At 54.5% G+C, this 19,832-nt stretch overlaps 1 protein-coding gene across 1 annotated transcript in view; it reads left to right on the top strand.

Moving 5' to 3' along the window:
• Positions 1–19,832, top strand: part of ST8SIA5 (ST8 alpha-N-acetyl-neuraminide alpha-2,8-sialyltransferase 5) — a 59,615-nt gene that overhangs the window by 19,165 nt on the left and 20,618 nt on the right. The window contains 1 exon segment of the mRNA XM_086682890.1: positions 13,034–13,126. Coding sequence (XP_086539016.1) covers positions 13,034–13,126 — 93 coding nt within the window.

Below are 19,832 nucleotides of genomic sequence, written 5' to 3'. Positions count from 1 at the left end.
TTGGTTCCCATTTCCTGCTTCCCTCCCACCTCCTTTCTTAACTACTCCCCCTCCCAGTGACCCAGGCCAGCCTCCCCTCCCCTTTCACCCAGGATCCCCCAGGGTCAGGGTCACTGCTGGCCTCTTCCATTTGGCTTTGGAACTAAGGCACCCTTTGTTCCACATCCTCCCCAGCTAGCTGAGTTGATTTCCTCCTGGAGGGCTGCCATTTGACCCAGAGCCCCCTTGGTCATGGAATAAATGTGATGACCACACATCCCAACTTCTTCTGGGACAATCCCAGGGTCAGATCCCAATTTCTGGTTGACCCCGCAAAGTAGCTACTACGTATGTGAGAAACCACAATACGTACAGTTCCCATGTGTCGGAAATAATGGTTAATGTAATTAGAACTGGACTATATGTTGGAGCTTCTGCCCTTCTGCCGTCCTTAAAATTGGTAGGACAGCTCTTGGCAGGAGATTTGCAGGGCTTGGGGAGGGAGCTCACGCTGCTGTGGAAAGTGCTCTTCCGGGTGAAAACACCGCAGTGAACAGCCCTCCACGCATGGAACGTGTGCTGTGCCTCGTGGTATTATTCACCTAGTGAGTAATTCAGTGCGTATGCCATATTTTGCTCGCTATAGTTGTGTGGTGTGTCGGAGTGTGGTGAAGTGTGTTATTTATTATTAACACGGTTGGAAGGGAAAGTCAGGAGTTACCATATATAACCAGAGGACAAGAAGAGGCAAAAAAAAAAAAAAAAAAAAAAAAAAGCGAATGACTCATAAATTGTATATTCAACCAGGAGCCCAGGAGAAGGAGCAGGTCCAAGCGATCGGTCTGGAAAGCTCCAAATAAGACCACACAGAAAACCCAGGCCAGATAGAGCTCCTAATGGCTGCGGTCAAGTGTTGTCCAAGGAGAAGACCAGGGAAGGCCAGGCCGAATTGGAAAGTGTGTGAGTCGTAAAATATACATCGACATATAGCTTTATTAATTCAAGTGCAGGTCTAAAAGTGTCCAATAGGAGTCCTTAGGGGAACTGCTTTAGGGAGCCGATAGGGATAATTTTTAATCAGCAACTGCTGCTATGTAAGTGGGGTGCTTTGAACAAGCAGGAAGATCTTAGGAGACCGTTCTCATCACGTTCCAGTTACGTGTTTATGTTTCTGTCTCCCTCACTAGACAGTGATTGTGCTTCTCCACCTCTGAATTCTCAGCAGCCAGTGTGTAAGTAGAAGGGGCTCAGTAAACGTTAGTTGAATTACGAAATGAATTAAGCAGGCACGTAGTCAAGGCTATTGGTAAAAAAGCACACTTAGATGTCAGTGTGGCCGAATTCTCCCTTAGAGATGTATTCCTTTGAATCAGTCTGTCTCTGGTACTGGCTTTGAAAATTAATCCCCAGAGGGGCCGCACTTTGAATCACAAACTCGTTCACAGTGTGGAATGATCTGAGAAGAGCAGGTGGTAGGGAAGTCTGGGCATTCTGGGCAGCCGGGTGGGGAAAGGGAGGCTGTGGGAGGGGGAGAGGGGCGGCTAAGAAGTAGAGAAGGCAGTGAAGGCAGGTTGTGTACTTGTGCAGTAACTGACTGAGAAGCCCTCCCAAACACCTCCCACAGAGCATCGTGGCAATTGTGGGACGCGGATGAGGGAGAGCTCTTGTCCTCCATGGCCAGCTCAGTGCTTTGAGCCACCTCGCCCGGCCCAGCCGCCTGCCTTCCCCGTGACCACCCAGAGGGCCGGGGAGGCAGCAGCGCTCTTGGCGGTCACGGTCCTGCAGGGTGGGCAGTTTTGCTTCCACTGCCTCCGCGTGTCCCAGGGAAAGGACCGGGTCAGGGGTGCCGAGGGCCGCTGGGGCAGGAGTCAGTCCTACAGGTGCTGACTGTCAGCCAGGCCTGCGGCCGCAGCATTAAAGGGCTTGGCTCAGCTGCTGCCAGCTGGACCCCAGCCCCACATCAATTCCTTATCATCCTGCCAGTATCCACCTCCCACCCCACCTCCTCCTTGAAGCTTTCCTGGATAGCCTCTCTATATTCTATAAGAAGTATCTGCACAGAGGAATGCTTCTATCATTTCACGCCAGAGAACTCTCCAGCAAGTGCACGTACACAGTTCTGTGTTTGTTCAGGTATCCCCCAAATCCCAAGAACGGTGCGTGCATCTCCAGGGCCCTCCAGACCCTCCAGCTTCAGACACAGCCCACAGGTGCCCTGACTGGCCGGCCTCATCCGCCCATCTCCCAGAGTCTGCACTGCCCTGGCCCTCCTGGTCTGGGTGATACGGCAAGAGCCGGTGTCAAAGACGATTCCAGGAACTTTTCCCTCTGATGTCTAGAGCAGAGCTGGCCCCAGGCCACTGCCCATCCAAGCTGCCCGTTCCTGGGACAGCATTCTTCCTGTGCTGCTGGGCTTCCAGGTTGGGGTGCAGGGGACCTCCCAAGTGGTGGTGGGGGGGGGGGAGGGTAGCACCAGCCACGGGACGAAAGAGCAAAAGCCCCCAAACTGACGTGACGAGAGACTCTGTTCCGCAGAAGAGCGAGCCAGCTGAGTGCCCAGGGCCTGGGCCAGAGCCCTTGGCTCTGGGGTGAGGTCTGTGTGCGTGTCCAGCACGGCCTCTGCAGTCCAGGGTTTGGGGTTGTCATTTTTCAGAGCTGACATTCAATTTTGCATTGTGTTATGCCGTATTCGGCTATTCCCCAATTGTTTCAAGACAGTGTGTAATCAGGTACTACATTTGCGTGGCACGGATGGTGGGTGTGCCAAGAGCTCAGTGTGGAAGTCAGAGGTGCTTCCGTGGGGGGCAGAATCGGGCTTGGATCCTGACAGGCGATGCCCACGGGCAAGTGCTCTGGGGCCTGACGGGGTGCCCGACGCTGTGCCGGGCGCCTGCCCCCCATCCTGCATTTCATCCCCCTCTCCCTTGTTTGAGGTGGGTACTGTCATTGCCCTCATTTTACAGGTGAGGAAACCGAGGCCCTGCAAGTGATGGGGGATGGAGCTGGTCACACCATGTGCCGTGTGACTCCAGACTCCCCGGACTGACAGCCCGTGCTAGACGGAGGGATTGTTCTTTCTGGACTGTGGACAGGTCAACCCGGGTAGGGTCGGGTGTTCGGGTACCTCTCTAGGGTCTCTCAACCGCCCCCCTCCCCGCCATCTCTTTGCCGCCTTTTATCCTCTGTGTCTTTCCCCCACCCCCTTTGTGGTTAGTGCTTTCTTGACTGTTACCCCTGACAAATGCTTCCTCCTACCTGCTCCTGGAGGCTCCACATTTCAAAGAGGAGCCCTTGGGGGCAAGATTAGCCCGAGGGAGGGGCGCCTGGGTGGCTCAGTCGGTTAAGCGTCCGACTTCGGCTCAGGTCATGATCTCGCCATCCGTGGGTTCGAGCCCCGCATCGGGCTCTGTGCTGACAGCTCAGAGCCCGGAACCTGTTTCAGATTCTGTGTCTCCCTCTTTTCTCTGACCCTCCCCTGTTCATGCTCTCTCTCTCTCTCTGTCTCAAAAATAAATAAACATTAAAAAAAAAAAAATTTAAGATTAGCCCGAGGGAAAGAATGTTCGTGCACTGCGCCCTACACACCTGACTCGTGAGTGCAGTCTGGTTTAGCATCAGCCTTTCCGGTCAATTTTTAAGGCTGTGAGAAAGGACAAAAAAATAAATAAAAAGACGGCCGGAGTTTTCTCAGGCTCTATCCAGCTGGGAAGAATTTGGGGGATCAGGTTTAGCAGAATGTTCTGGGCTGGGTGCTGGAAGAGCAAAACAAAGATGGTGCAGCTTTCGCATCTCCTCCCACGTACCTGACGTGGACCTCTGGTGGACAACAGGCAGGAGGCTGTCTGTGGAGGCCAGGTCGTTGGCGTCCTGGGACTCATCAAGTGGTGGTGTCCCGTGTGGTAAAGTCCCCCTGGCCCTCGAGCTTTGTGGCCCTTGGTTGAGTCTGAATGGAGTCTCCTGGGCAAGTGACCACTTGGGTGCATGGGTCTGTGCCCCAGTTCCCTCATCCGTTGAACTGTCACCTTGTTCAGGCACTAGTGGTGGGGTCCCCCGAGAGGACCTTCTGGGTAGATCTGGGCCCCAGCTTCATCCTGACTCATGGCTGAGTATGAGGACTTTCTCTCTGAGCCTTGGTGTCCAGATCAGATGATCGAAGGTGCCTGCCAGGGCCTCCCCCAGGTCTGCTCCCAGAATGCCAAGTAAAAGGGGAGTGGGGTCAGGCTGGAGGACCAAGCATGCACCCGTGATCAGCAGTTTAGGGGGCTCCCGGATAGGAAGGCGCCCGAGGCCGTCCCAGTTTCGCACTCCGCGTAGCCATGCACACGGCCGGCACCTGCTAGGTTGATGGCCTTAAAGACTGTGCTGGGGCGGGGGTGATGGGGCGATGGGGCTCACAGAGGCTGTCCTCCCGCGCAGGCCTCCTTGTACAGATGTAAACCTTCCCCCCCTCACCCTCCACCGGGGCTCCTACAGAGCACTCGGGTCTCTTCCTTCTTCCTCTGGCGGGTCCCTCACACGCAACTGACTGTCCCTCCCAGTTCTGCAGGCTGGTTGTTTGAGATCAGGAGGAGAGCACAGTTCAGGGTCAGTTGCGAGCCCACCCTGCCTTGCACACCGTCATCTTCGTGCTGTGCCCTCGCCTGGTGGGAAGAGGGTGAGAGAGCTCTGTAGGGTCCCTTTTATAAAGGCACTGATGCCATGTGTGAGAGCTGCGCCCTCATGACCTAATGGCCCTCCAGTGACCCCGCCTCCTAATGCCATCACATTGGGGGGTTAGGTTTCAGCACGTGAGTTTGGGGGGGGGGCACACACCTTCAGCCCGTGGCACTCACTCTGCTCGTCACGCAGACTGCCGCGGTGACCGTGTCCAGCACCTCCCACTTCCGTCCTCACCTCAAGCCATGCCAGTGGGGCGTCTGCCTCCCGGCTCCCCTGAATCTGCGCCGGTCAAGGTCACTGATGACCGTCTGGTTGCTAGGGCAGCAAGACCTCATCCATCCTCCTCTTCCTTGGCCTCCATTAGCTCTGGACAGAGCCGACCCTTCTGTCCTGGAAATGTTCTCTGCTCTTGACTTCTGTGGCATTGGGTGTTCTGGGTTTTCCTTGTTCCCACAGACTTCCCTTCTCAGTCTCCTTCCGTGGCCCCTTCTCCCCTGCCACCATCTGAATGTCGGAGCTGACTGCACGCGCCCCTCTGTGCTCTGCCCTCCTCTGAGATCTCACTTCGTCCTTTGTGCCTTGACTCTGGAACATGTATCTCTAACCCTGGCCTCTGCACTGCACTGCTGACTGCCTACTTACGATGTCCTCCCGAATGTCTGAGAGTCCCAGCAGCCTTACCGTGGCCCGGGGGCTTCTGACTTCCGCCCACGCTGTTTATCTTCATCGTTCCCTCCTCTCGAAATGGCTCTGTGATGCAACCAGTTGTCCAAGCGAAACTCCTAGGAGTTACCGTTGATTTCTCTCTTTCTTTGTCGCTGCGTAGATCTTGTCATCAGCTTATCCTTAACCCATTTCCTGCTCTGTCGCCTTCTCCCACGTCTTAGCTGCCACTCTGTGCAATCCCCCTCTTCTCAGGCGGCAACAGTCCCGTCTGTCTGTCGCTTTACAGTCCGTCCTCCCTGCAGCGGCCAGAGGGAACTTTTCCATCAGACCGTGCGATTCCTCTGCTTCAACGCCCGGCTGTATTGAGGGGCCCACAGGCCCAGCCTGACCTGGTGCCGCTCGCCTCTCCGGCCTCATGTCCTCTGCCTGTCCACCCCACCACCCCCACTGCCCTGTCCCTGCAGCCCGCTGGCTTTTTCCATCCTCGGGGTATTTGTGTTTATTCGCCCTTCCCTGTCTGCAATGCTCTTCCTGCGCTCCTGCTGAGGGCTCCATTTCTGTTTGTTCAGAGAGGCCTTCCTTGACCTCCTACCAGCCTTCCAGGGACCCTCCAGCCCCCTGTCCTGTTTTACTTTTATAGAGCTCATTACTACTTGGCACTATGTTGCATTAATATTTCATTTGTCTCCTCTCGTGGAAGTCCAGGAGGGCGGGGGGCGGGGATTGTATCTGGCTTGGTCGTCAGTGCATCCTGGCCTGAAACTGTGCCTGGCGTGTAGCAATGGATCAGTAAATCTTCGGTGAGTGAAAGAGGAGAAGAGCCATCCGTCGAGGGGAGCTGCACAAAGTCCAGTTTACTAAGGGCTGAGCTGGGGAGCGTGCCGGGGGCTGTAGGCACGTTCGAGGCAGAACACAGAAGGCTGCCAGGAAGCTGGCCTCTGATGTGCAAGCAGGTAGCAGCACAGAAGACACGGTGAGGAAAGAGCGTTCTCGACAGAGACAACCCTCCAGTGGGAAAAGAGGACCGATTCACGCCCCTGGTGCCGGGAGGGAGAGAAGGACCCCGAAGGGAGCAGAGGTGGCCAGCTGGGGTGGGGAGGGGAGGGGAAGTACGAGGAGGCCAGTAGGTCTCAGCGTTTAGCTTGGGCCCCCGGGGCATGGTGGTGAGGCGCAGAGGGGCAGTAGGGCGGTGTCCGGGTGGAAGGCCGACCATGCTCGTTTAGACACGTGGAGGTGTGCCGGGTGATTGGGCCGGATTTTAGAGGGGAGCTTTCCAGGGCTCCCTGGTGCAGCGCAGAAAGTAAGGCTCCCGCGCGTGCACTCTTGCGTGGACTGTCGGCACACTGGGTGTGGGGCCCTGCAGACCCACAGGGCGGGGGTGGGGGGGTGGAAAGGAGGAGTGGCAACAGGCTTTTGCCCCTGACCCCCCAGCCCCCACCGCATGCCAGGAACGACCCTCCAGGGAAGCTCGCGCCGACAGTGGATGGATCACGGGACTATCGAGGGTTGTATTCAGAACATCAGGCTTTCTTAGCTCTCCGTTCTGATCCTTCAACCCCCTCTGCAGATTCCCACGGATAAATGAGGAAATGGTGGCCCAGGGAGAGCCAGCGTCCAGCCAGGGGGCCGAGTCAGGTCTCTCTGCCACCCGGGGAGGGGGGAGTGTCTCCTCTGGGCAGCTGTGACCTGCAGTTGACAGCCCAGCTCTTCTTGGTTCTCTCTGCACCTATTTGAGAAGACGCCGCAGTCCTCTGAATTGTCAGGCTGCAGTTTCCAGACTCTGGTTTCTGTGCGTTTGCTCTGACGGGTAGCGCGCTGTCTCGAGATGGCAGCTGTTCTGGCCCCGAAATAGCACGGAGCTCACTGAAGGGGACGGGGTTGCTCGCCGAGAAATCCCCCCCACCCCCCCATAACCGTGGCTTGTCAGAATCAGGGAGAGGGAGTACACTGCAGTCAGTGAAGAACATAGGTTCTGGGCTCCTGAAAGCCTGAGGTCCCCTTTCCAGCACCCCCATTTATGAGCTGAGTGACTTTGGGCAAGTTGCTTTTCCACTTACAGTCTGAATCTTGGGTATAAAAGTGGGGAAACAATGCCTGTCCTCGTAGGGCTGTCGGGAGAATTAAACAAGACAAAGTTAAAGAGTCTAGTCTCAGACTGCCACATACAGTTGTGCAGGATGGGCACTGCACAAAGAACCCAGCTAAGGGGTCAGGCAGGGTTGACATCCAGCTCACTCTCACTTGATAAATCATGTGACTGGCATGTGGCTTAATTCATCTGGAGAAAGAGGTACTTTTTCCTAATTTGCACAGAGGTGCCATACCCTCACTGTATTCCTACCCAGCGTGGAATACATAAACCACTCTGTGGTCCTCTGAAACTCTGTACCAGGTTTGAGAAGAGTGCAGGGGTTCAGATTGCTGAGCTGGGGCCGCTTCCCTGCTCTGGGCTGGTGGAGGCTCTTGAAGGACATAGAGACCTCCTTGGGCTCCTGTCCTCTTGAATACCATCAGCACCCGGGGACGAGGGGCAGTGTTAGATAGAAATCTGAAGGCATGCACCTTATCTTGTTCCAGCCAGGTGCTTGCTGGGGCTCAAGTTCTGGGACCTCCAAGAAAGACCCCACAGTCTAGGGTGCCTGCGTGGCTCAGTCGGTTAAGCATCCGTCTTCGGCTTAGGTCATGATCTCGTGGTTTGTGAGTTTGAGCCCCACATCAGGCTCTGTGCTGGTGGTGCAGAGTCTGCTTGGGATTCTCTCTCTCTCTGTGTCTCTCTGTGTCTCTGTCTCTCTCTCTGCCCCATCCCTACTTGTGCTGTCTCACTCTCAAAATAAATAAATAAGCTTGAAAAAAAAAAAAAAAAGACCCCATGGTCCTGATGAAGCTCCTGAGAGGGTTCAGACCAACAGGAGGGCCCTATGAGGGGCAGGCTCATGGACAAAGGCTGGCAGGGATGCATGAGGGCCCCCGGCCACGCTGACAAGAGGCCTCCTCAGCCTGCAGAACTGGAGCCCGCGTCTGGGTAGGAGGATGGAAACTAACACGCAGGACTGCCGTGGTCACCTCTGAGTTTGTCTTCTCCCTTAGCAGAGGCCATCACCTGCTGGCTGGGCAGCCTGGGCTGCCTGGCCCTTCCCCCCCCACCCCCCATGGTCCCTGAGGGCACAGAGGAGGGGGCAGGATGGAGGCAGCTTGGCGCCCGCCCCAGACTTGACTGCCGGAAGCCAAGTGGCATCTGAGATGAGCTGGTCTGAGCAGCCGTGACTATTCATACCCGTGAGGTGCCGAATGCGATGCCGGGGCCCCTCCCTCTGCGCCGGGCAGAGATCGGCTTTCGAGAATTGGACAAAGAGACAGCGACTGACTCACCCTGAGAGGCCAGTGGAGTCCAGAGAGTTGGAGAGACTGCTTCTCTCAGACTACTGGCAGTTTGACGGGAAGCTCGAACTGTTTCGTGGGAGATCTAGGACTTAAATAAAGGGGCATCTATTAGTGCTTTCCAATAGCGAAAGAGTCATAACCCCATTACAGAAAACTTACAAAAGTACAGAGAAGTGTTTTAACAGTCATTCACAATCCCATTATTCAAAGAAGCCGCCCATCAGTGCTTTGGTAGGGCCCTTCCCTGCGGCCTGTCCACTCACAGATGTATATACCGTTCTTTCGGGAGATCACAGTGCTGTAGCTTGTGTTTCCCGTTCAGCATCATCCTGGGAGCGTCTTCCCACGTCATTACACAAGGAGACGGAAGCCTCACTTGTGACGTCCGCATCAAAGTCTGTGTCCCCGCCAGACAGGGATTACCATGCTTTTTCCAGAACGCAGTCCTTGGGTGTCCCGTCAGAAGCGGAGTCCGGAGGGGGGGCTCTCGGCAGCGGTTGTTATGATCTTGCTTCCTCGAGTGTTAGCTTTAGAGACGGAGATGAAGCAGTGCAGCTCAAAACAGCAAAGCCGGGTAGGATGGAGACAGGAACAGGGCCATTGGCTCCGTCTTCAGACAGGACACCTGGGGCTGTAGACCCCGGTGTGGGGCGCTTTTGACAACTTGGCTGAAGCATCACGTGGGGTGTTTTCGGGGTAGCTGGGGTTCGGTATCGTCACGTATGGCAAGACTCCACGGAAGTGGGAGTCAATGCCACGAAGGAGGAAGACTTTATACTCACAGATCCGTAGACACAGGAGGCACGTCGCACCGTAAAGGCCACATAGGGGACCACCAGGGCTGGTCAGGAGGCAGAGAGGGTGAGAGGGGAAAGTGGGCAAGAGCCTTCACAGGGGTTTCTGGGGAAGAAACAGCTGAGTCAGGGGCACAGGGATTGGTGGACTCTGGGGCCTAAGGGCTGTCCTTAGCTGTGTGGTACCTGGTCCTGGGATGATAAGGGCAGGGGGAAAGAGGCCCTGAATGTGAGAGGAGTGGTGGTGGTGGGTTATGAGCTCTGGATTGGGTTGTTTGCGTAGGAAACGTGCGCTCACGGGAGGTTACCGTCTGGAGGGATTGGCTAGCCCCAGGGTCAACAAGGCCCCGGATATTAAAGCATCCGAAACACATATAGCTTCGGCACGGAGTCTGCCGCAGAATTGGGTGATCAGGGACAGTCCCATGTCCGGGCAGAACACGTCATGGGCTTTATGCGCAGGGTGGCAGGGGAGAGGTTTACCAGTAGCAGCGGAAGGAGGACTCCAGCCGGTCCAGATGGCGGAGAAGCTTCCTGAGGTTCGTCGTGCCTGACTCAGCTCTGCCATCAGCCAGCTGAGGTCCAGAAGCAAGTCGCTGACTCTCTGGCCACTCCTGTCCTTTGATGGCAGGAGAAAGGAGAAAGAACGGAACAAACATTTCTTGGGCTCTTGCTGCGTGCCAGCTACTGTGCCGGGGCTTTCCGTGAAATTCTCATCGCTATCTTACCTCAGCCCTGTCACACGTGCACTGCCCCTTTCTCGTGTGTGGATTTTACAGATGAGGAAACTAAGGCTCACAAAAGCGATGGGCCTAGGGTGGCTTGGGCCGGGGGGCGGGGGGGTGGCAGAGAAAGGACGTGACCCCGTTCTGAAGGCCTGTCCACCTAATAGCCACCAGACACGAGGCGCGAGACCATTTGGAGTCACGGCACTGCCTGGTTCCCTGGATGGGTGAGGCTGGGGGTTCAGGACAGCAGGAGACCGAGTGGAGGCTGGCAGAGGTAAGGCAGAGATGGCCTCATGGAGGCGGCGGAGGGGCTGGCTGATCTTCGCGAGCTTCTTCCTCGTGTCGGTGGATCATTCATCCACAAACTGTGTCTCACTCTGGCTTGGTTAGCGAGTGGGAAACACTGAGGGAGACTTGGGATCATATTGTCGTGCTGGCTGGGGCCTTGGCTACCACCTAGTTTAAACCGATTGTTTTCAGGAGGAGAAAGAAGAGGCCCAGAGAGGGGAAGCGATTTACCAAAGTCACACAGCTGGGTTTAGAGGCATGTCCACGATGTGTCTGTAAGACCCCCAACCCCCTGAGAGCTCTGGGCTAAGTCTCCCCCGAAATAACCCCTGCACCATTTGAATCTGGAGCTTTTCTTAGCAGCAGCCTGAGACCACGGCTTCAGGTGACCCAGTGGATTCCAGAGGACCTAGTGGCCCTGGCTCTGGTTGCAAACAGTGATCTCCGTGGTAAGATGCCACACCTCACTTACTGTTGTGTGACTGGAAAATGACGTGAGTTACAGCCAAGGTCGCAGGCTTTTCTGGTGGCCTCATGCTGACCCCCTGTTCTTAATTGCAGATAACAGAGCCCATTTAGCTAGTGAAAACAGAAAGGGATTATTTAGGGCACGGCTAGCTCGGAATCTTTGGGAAAGCTGAAGAAAGACCGAAGGCTGAGCCTCCCCGAACTGCACCGTGAAACGGGGCCACCGTGAAAGCTGCTGCCCCTGATGTAATCAAGAAGGTGCTGCTAAGCCTGCAGTTTCCAAGAGCCGTGCCCTGTGCCCTTCCGCCACACTCTGCACCCGCAAAACAATGCCTGGAGCCTTGTCATTGTTCACCTCTAACCCAGCTCTGAGTCAGTCTCGTGCAAATGCTTCTGATTGGTTGAACCTAGATTCTATCCAAACCCTAGCTGCAAGGGAGTCTGGGAAATGTAGGTTTTAGCTTTCTGGCCTGTAGTGCAAAAGGTACAGAGGTAGCAAAGACAGAAGTCAGACGCTCAACCGACTGAGCCACCCAGGCGCCCCTGCCCCTGCCCAACCCCTTCTGAGCAACCTCCAGAGAGAGGCCACTCCAGAGAGAGAGAGAGGCCACGAGGAGAGGCCCCGTCCTGCCTCTGGCCGAGCCCAGCAGTGAACTGCTGTGTTTCGTCTGCAGGAACCCTCCCCCCACCCAGGCCCTCTTCCTGCCCTGGGCTGGTGAAACTTCAGGTGCGAGGAGGGTGTTTTTTTTTTTTATTTTTTTTTTCAACATTTATTTATTTTTGGGACAGAGAGAGACAGAGCATGAACAGGGGAGGGGCAGAGAGAGAGGGAGACACAGAATCGGAAACAGGCTCCAGGCTCTGAGCCATCAGCCCAGAGCCTGACGCGGGGCTCGAACTCACGGACCGCGAGATCGTGACCTGGCTGAAGTCGGACGCTTAACCGACTGCGCCACCCAGGCGCCCCAACGAGGAGGGTGTTTTAAAGGTCTCCTCACCCGGTGGCTGCGGGAGGCCACAGGGCCCTTTTCAGGGGCCACCAGCTGTCCTCGGTGGAGCGTGGACAAGAGCAGCCTCAAGTCAACGTGTCGGTTCATGCCCCAGCTTTGCCACCTACCATCTGTGCGACTCTGGGCCAGCGAGTCAACCCCCGGGGCTTCTTCGGGATGCTTGCGATGGTCAGTTGCCTCGTAGGCTGGTTCTAAAGATGAAAAGGGAGCGCATCCAGGGCAAGCGTGTGGCCCGAGGAAAGGGCTCGGCAGGCGCTGGCCAAAATTGGCGTTATTCTGCGTGGAGCTGCGGAAGGGATCCCGAGGTGGCTCTGGCTGGGGGAGCCAGCCAGCCGGTGTTGGAAAGGGCGTGTGCCCCTCTGCGGTGGGACCCGGCCCGAGCCTGACCCTGCCCTACCGCTGGTGTGCCCTGGAGCTCTATCTGTTTAGCCTCAGTGTTCTCAGCTGCCAAATGGGGAGAAAGAAACGTCAGTCTCACCCAGTCACGGTGGGAGCATGAGAGTCAAGGGGGCTAATGAGTGTAGCAAAAGCAGAAGATCTTGGCCGTGTTTGAGGCTGTCCCCGTGTGGCACTTGCCCAAGGGGAGGAGAAAGGGGCAGGAAAGGGCAGGACCGGTTGAAAGTCTGGGTCTCACTGCCCAGACTCCCAGCACTGCCTCCGGCAGGGACCGATCACAGGAAGCTGGAGAAGGACACGGTACTCAGAGCGTCTCCCCCCCCCCCCCCCCCCCCCCCGCTTCCCTTCTCCTTTGCAGCCACTAGTTTGGAACCCAGCCTGCTTCAGAATGCCATGATTTGCCACGATGAGTTCATCCCTCGTAAAGCCTTACACTCCTGGGATAGCGGGGTGCTCTGAGTAGTCAACCACCCGGCGATCAAGCCAGAGGGCCCCCGAGGTCCTGGTGCCCCCTCCCACTAGGTCATCTGCTGGGTGGCATTGATGTGCTGTATGTATTTGACCGGCTAATAGACACACCCCCACCCCCCACGAGAACCCCGCAGTCCCCCAAAGGTCTGGCCGGCTTCTCTGCATAGTAACCTCTGTCCCTGTTGGTTCCCAGGTACTTTGAGTTTTACGAGGGCCCGTTTGAGTATAACTCCACAAGATGCCTGGAGCTGAGACACGAAATCTTGGAAGTGAAGGTGCTGTCCATGTGAGTGTGGCCGGGGTGGGTGGTGGGTGACGGTGCACGTGGGATGGGGCAGGACCAGGGGGCAGGGTGGGGCACGGCCGAAGACAGGAAGGTGGCTGATCTCAGCAGAGCAAGAATTAGGTCCTCCTTCCCGCCCCCCCCCCCCCCCCAGGGCCTCTGGCATTTGGAGAGCAGGGATAAAATTGCATTTAATGAAAAAAAGGCCAGGTTTGCACGTCCCCAGGACTCTGGGGATTCAGTCCCTGTCTCAATTTCCAGTCTCCGTGATATCATCGCCGGGCTCCTCTTGTACAGAAACCGAAGAGGGCACAGGAGCATCTCACCTGAAATCCAGTACTCCGAGCGGAGGCTTTAAGCATGGCCCTTTGCTATTGCCTTTTAAAAATTTTATATTGATTGATTACATTTCTTACCAAATGTTGGTGTTGGAGTGATACAACATTCAAGTAGTCCAAAAAGGTACACAGTGAAGATTCCCCTGCTCAGAGCCCCCCGTTTCTTGTCAGAGGCGACCAGCGTGTCCTTGTGCGTCTTCCCAGAGAGTCTGCGTAAACCAGCCTCGCGCATGGATCTATTTCTTTTTTCTCTTTTTGCACACATCGCGGAAGAACTGTACTTTCTGCTTCGCGCTCAACAATACGGCGCCTATGGCTCTTTTATAAGCCACGGGAGGAGAAGCGCATCCTGTGCGGAACATTTCAGCGCGTGTGCTCACCCCCTCCTTCTCTCCCACACGGGACCACCATGAGTCCATCGTCCCCCCTGAGAGGGACTTTGTTGTGTGAATCACGATACTTAATTTCTTAAAAAAAATTTTTTTAAACGTTTATTTATTTTGGGGACAGAGAGAGACAGAGCATGAACGGGGGAGGGGCAGAGAGAGAGGGAGACACAGAATCGGAGACAGGCTCCAGGCTCTGAGCCATCAGCCCAGAGCCCGACGCGGGGCTCGAACTCACGCACCGCGAGATCGTGACCTGAGCTGAAGTCGGACGCTTAACCGACTGAGCCACCCAGGCACCCCACGATACTTAATTTCAAATAAAATTCCTATGTGTTTGAAAACGGTTCTAGCTGGGTGTGGAAGGAATATGGTTTATTCGGGGTCAGGTGGTGTTGGATGCTCTTGTGGACTCGTGGGCCCCTGCCGTGATCGCTGGGACCACTGTCCATGGCCCACGGGCAGGAGCCATGGCTCCTTTAGCTATTTGACATGATTTCCATGTGGTGTGGAAATCAGGTCAGAGCATGGTCCCCGGGGTCTGGCAGGCCTGGGATCTTACGAGCTCTGCATCTTTATACAAATTACTTAACCTCTCTGAGCCTTTTCTTACCTATAGAAATTGGGACACTATTACCTAGCTTTGAAGGGTTTCCATAAAGACTAGATGAAATAACATGTGAGAGCAGAGAGTCCACATCCATAGTAGCACACAGAGGTGCTCGATAAACAAATAAATGTGTCTCCCTCCCTTTTCTTTCCTTTTTGGAGCCACCACCAGCAGCGGCAGCTTTTCTGGGCTGTCATTCAGAATCCTTAAGCTTAGTAGCTGCAGGAAAGCTCCAAGAAATCCAGCTGGGAATAGCTGCGTTGTTTCTGGTCCCTTTGCAAACCAAGGGTCTACGTAACCCTCTCTAGAGGTCAACGTGTGAGGCAGCTCAGCCTCCCATCAACACCACCCAGCCCTCGGCTGCACACGCACCGTGGTCTCTGCCCTCATGGAGCTCACAGCCCGGCAGGGAAGCAGACATTAATAACTACCCTAGAGAGACAAGGGGATGGCAGGGAGCTTGACTTGGGCTCGGGTGGGGAGGGGGTTGTCAGGCAAAGCTTCTCTGAGGAAGGGATGCCGGTGCTCCCATCGGACGAGCAATAGGAATTAAGTAGGCCAGGAAGGTTCCAGACTGAGGTTCCAGTCTGTGCAAAGGCCCCTGTGCCAGGAGGAAGCCCGCTGTGTCCCAGGCTCTGAAGGGGAGCTTGAATGCCAGTGTGAGAGGGGGACCCGGAAGCCATGTGGCTGGAGGGGCAGATGGGGGCCCGACCTTGTGAGGTCTAGCAGTGTGGTCTGGGATCCAGATTCTATCATCATCTGAGGGCCGTGGGAACCCGTGAGAAAGCTTTAAGCAAGTGGCAGTGCAAGTGCATGTGATGTGCTTGGTTGAGGACTTGGGATTTAGTGGCAAACGTGGCCACCGGGACCTCAGGCGCGAGCCAAATTCATCAGCTCCTAAGCAGAGATCCTTTGTCTTTTCCCAGAATTCAAAGACCTCAGGCCCTTAACCGTGTCATTCTGGAAAGCCAGAGCGCACCTGTTGACAACATTCCTTAGTGTTTTCAAAGGCAAATAATTACTTTTTAAATTACACAACGCAGATAGTCTCTTCATGGTTACTTCGTGGTCTAGACTCGGAGATCTGAGAGACCCATGAGTTGGTCATCCTTCTACATAACTTCCTGTTCCACAGGCCAGGGGCCTAAACAACGGAACTTCATACGCCACAGTTCTGGAGGCTAGAGGTCTGAGAGCGGGGTGCCGACAGGGACGGCTTCTTCGGAGGCCTCTCTCCTTGCCTTGCAGATGGCCGCCTTCTCCGTCTTCACACGGGCTTCCTCCTGTCCCTCCTGTCTGTGTCCTAATTTCCTCTTCTAATGAGGACGTCAGTCATATTGGATTAGGGCCCACCCTAATGACCTCATTTTAGCTTAACTACCTCTGTAAAGACCTTGTCTCCCAAGACTCACATTCTGAGGCCTCAGGGGTTAGGATTTCAACATATGAGTTTTGAGGGAACGATGATTCAGCCCATAACAGTCTCTGTTGCAGCTTCCATTCGGGGACGAAAGTCAAAATGACCCAGGCCCTACACCACAAACGTGGTGGGGTGGGAGGGAGGAACCTCGCGCTTCCGTGATCTGTGCAAACCTTTGTCCCATGTCGTGGATGCGGGTTCGGTGCTCCGCATGTTTAGCTCGAGCTCTCATCCCTGCCCTCGGGCGCCCTCTCTGGTCTCCTGAGCTGAGCAGCCATCCGAGCTGGTGACCCCTGGGCCTCGCACTACCCCATTTCTTCCAGGGCCCTGGATCCCTGTGGTACCCGGGCTCTGAGGGGAGAGGCAAGACAGAGGCTCTTTGCGGGGCATCGGCTTGAGGCTGGTGGGACGGTTGGGAGCAGCGAGCCTGCTGTCTGCCAGCCTGGCTCTGTGAGCCTCAGTGGGCTCTCCAGGGCTGAAATCAGAGAGCCCAGAGGCCGACCTCTGATTCGGATGGTTCTGGCATCACCAGGGCACCCGTGGGCTTTACTGTGCTCTGGCCCAGAGCCACGAGCGGTGCTCGCAGCGGAGACTCTGAGTCATTGGGGAAAGGTTAAATCGCCATCTGTGAACGGAGGGGGCTGGACGGATGGGCCGCGAGGCCCTTTGGGCGTAAGAATGTCAGCTGGCGTTCTGAGGAGACAGGGAGGGGTGTGAGTCATCTGGGAATGATTCCGATCCAGAATTGCTCGGAACGCTGGTAGAAACCAGTCAGCCGGAAAATTCCCACATGGAAAAGGCCTCGGTCCCTGACAATGTCAGACGCAAGAGGAATTACTCCATGGCCATTTATCATGAAACGCATTGTCACGAGGGCTTGTACAAGTTATTTGTTTGCATGTGATCGTTCTAGAGTCTCTTTATTTTAGTTTGGTTTAGTTTTTAATTTTATTTATTTATTTAGAGGTTCTTTATTTTTAAGCCAGATGGGGGTGGTACCTGGGACGTCTCCCCGGGGCCTCTCATGCCACTCCTCCTCCATCTTTCTGGGGCGGGCAACCTTGCACTAAACCCGGGAAGGGAGGCTGGGAGCAAGGGTTCTCCAAGGGCTGAGAGGCCCTTTGGCGCCCAGAGCTCTCTGGGTCCCCCGAGCGAGCGTGACCCTGCACGGGCTTAGGACGTGTTTGTTACATGAATGAGCGGATTGGGCACGTGTATACCCGAGAACTGGGTGGAAACGGGAGGCCATCAAGAAAAGGGGGAGAAAGAAGAAGGAGAACAGAGATGGCCCTTATCGCCTAGTCATTACCCTCATGGAAAATCAAGTAGGATACAAAAGCTGGTGATAATAAAAAGCCAGGTCCCTCCTGCATACCTTCTTCCACCCACCCTGCTCCTTTGACTCTTGGCTGTTTCTTCCTGTAATTACTTCCACACCTATTGGTAATATGCACCTGCTGTTATTTCTTGACCCACCGACCTACCAAGTTTGCACAGCGTGCACTCGCCTCCTGCCTCAGTGGGTGAGGATTCGGCCCCCTTACACCCCCCCCCCCCCCGCCTCCTCCCCTCTCTTCCGGGTTGAGAGATATTGCTATTTTTAGTTCTTCTGTCTATAGATTGCCCGAGGAACCTGTTTCTTGTTCTACCAAATACTGGCAGTGTCTCTTGATCCCGTACTTTGTGAGATGAGGCTATTAAAATTATCCCCTTGGGGCGCCTGAGTGGCGCAGTCGGTTAAGCGGCCGACTTCAGCCAGGTCACGATCTCGCGGTCCGTGAGTTCGAGCCCCGCGTCGGGCTCTGGGCTGATGGCTCAGAGCCTGGAGCCTGTTTCCGATTCTGTGTCTCCCTCTCTCTCTGACCCTCCCCTGTTCATGCTCTGTCTCTCTCTGTCCCAAAAATAAATAAACGTTGAAAAAAAAAATAAAAAAAAAAAAAATTATCCCCTTATTTTGGTTCCAGCCTCTGGCTCCAGTCACCCACGGGTTTACCTTTAAAAGGTCAAGGCTGATAACATTTACATTCGGTTTGTACCCATAATGAGTCGTTTCGGGGTTTTCTCGGTAGGTTGACTCTAAAATTTCAAGATCAGAAAATAGTGATTCTGCTTCCTTCCTTGTACACTCCCCTTCCCCCTTTTTCCTGGAGCTTCTTGTCATTTTTTCCCTCTTGAACTCTTTGTCTCTTTTATGCCCTATTTTGGTTTTTAGCTTGCCTCTCCCATCAGCCAGGCCTTCCCCTCAGCTTTTCCCTTCATCGTCTTGCTCCAGCATGGACAGGCTGCTCTCTTGGTGGGTCACACGCGATTGTCCTGGGAACTTCCCTCCTCTGCCTCCTTGGGTTGGATTCACTTTTGCTTAGAACCCATAGCTGCTGCTTGTTTACTCCTTCATTTTGCTTCCCACTCATCTTCTGGTAATCTCCCAAAAAATGATGCATCAGGGGTAAGGGTTTTGAGTTCTTTGAGTTCTGTGTCTCAATGACCTAATTCTACCTTTATACCTGATTGCTGGTTGGACGGGGTTGGTGTTTTAGGGGCGAGTCGTTTAGAATGCCGACGGCTCTCCCCATCACCTTTGGGCATCCTGGGCTAGAGGAATGTGTTGCTAGTCATTCCTTTGGAGGTGACCCGTTTTCTTTTCTCTGGAGTGTTTCCGGAGCCTGTGGTTCTGAAATGTCCCAGTGGTGTCCTTCGGGATAGACACCTGTGGGGACCTCTTAATTTGGGGCTCATGTCCAAACTCTTAAATGTTCTTTTGGATTTTTAAAAATATTTCCTTCTCTCTATTCTTCTCTACTTCCTTTTTTTTTCTAGTCCCTCTAAGAGTTGTACAGTGGACCTTCTGCATCGCTCATTTGATCTCAGCTTTTCTGTCCCTGCCCATTGTTTCCACTTTCTGAGACGAGTCCTTGACTTCATCTTCCAGCTCTTTGAGCAAACTTGTCTCCCCAAGAGCTCCTTCTTTGTTCTGAGTGCAGTCTATTCCTGTCTTTAAGGATGCCGTGTCTTCTAGACTATCTCTGGAGACACTAAGTAGAATATTTTAAAGTTGTGTTTTGTTCCTCCAGCATTTTTCTCTTTGTATATTTTTTTAAGGGAGGGGGAGAGTCACTGAGGGGGTAGGGGGCGGAGAGAGCGAGAGAGAGAGAGAGAGAGAGAGAGAGAGAGAAAGTCCAGCAGCCTCCATGCTCAATGTGGAGCCTGCCATGGGGCTTGATCCCATGACCCTGGGATCTTGATCTGAGCTGAAATCAAGAGTTGGATGCTCAACAGATTGAGCCACCCAGGTGCCCCCTCTTTGAATATTTTAACTAATGGTTTGTCTTCTGTTTCCATCCAGTTGACCAGGTGATTCTAGGTTATCTATTCATATTTAAATTTAGAACAGTAAAAAGCTGATAGAAACTGACAGCAGGCTTTCCTTAAGAGTTGTTGTTGGAGGGGCGCCTGGGTGGCTCAGTCTCCCTTTGAGCACGTCCCACTCTTGATTTTGGCTCAGGTCATGATCTCACGGTTCGTGGGATCGAGCCCTGCGGCAGGCTCTGCTTTGACAGCACAGAACCTGCTTGGGACTCTCTCTCTCTGTCTCTCTCTGCTCTTCCACTGCTCTCTCTTTCTCTCTCTCAAAATAAATAAACTTAAAAAAATTAAATAATAAAAGAAGAGTCACTGTCGGAGAGGCTGCTCCTTTTGCTGCTAGAATGTCCAGATCTTTTCCCTGGGAGTGACCGCTTTTGGTCTTTTGTTTAGGGACTGACTGACAGTCTGGTTCAATCCCTCCCCTCCCTTTGCTGGACACTAAATATTTGGCTGCTCTGGGGGTGGCTTCGATGGTTCCAGATACAGACTTACAAATGATGCTCATTTCAGCACCGTGCCCCTTCCCCACCCTCCACCCCTCTTTAAAATATCCCATGAGGTTGGACTCTGTCTCTGGGCTGTGTCACCCCTC

This window comes from Puma concolor, chromosome D3 (genome assembly GCF_028749965.1).
Source record: "Puma concolor isolate L17-30 chromosome D3, mPumCon1.1.hap2, whole genome shotgun sequence".
In the NCBI taxonomy this organism is placed as follows: domain Eukaryota; kingdom Metazoa; phylum Chordata; class Mammalia; order Carnivora; family Felidae; genus Puma; species Puma concolor.
The sequence above is the reverse complement of the archived record's forward strand: the minus strand, read 5'-3'. Positions and strand labels throughout refer to the sequence as shown.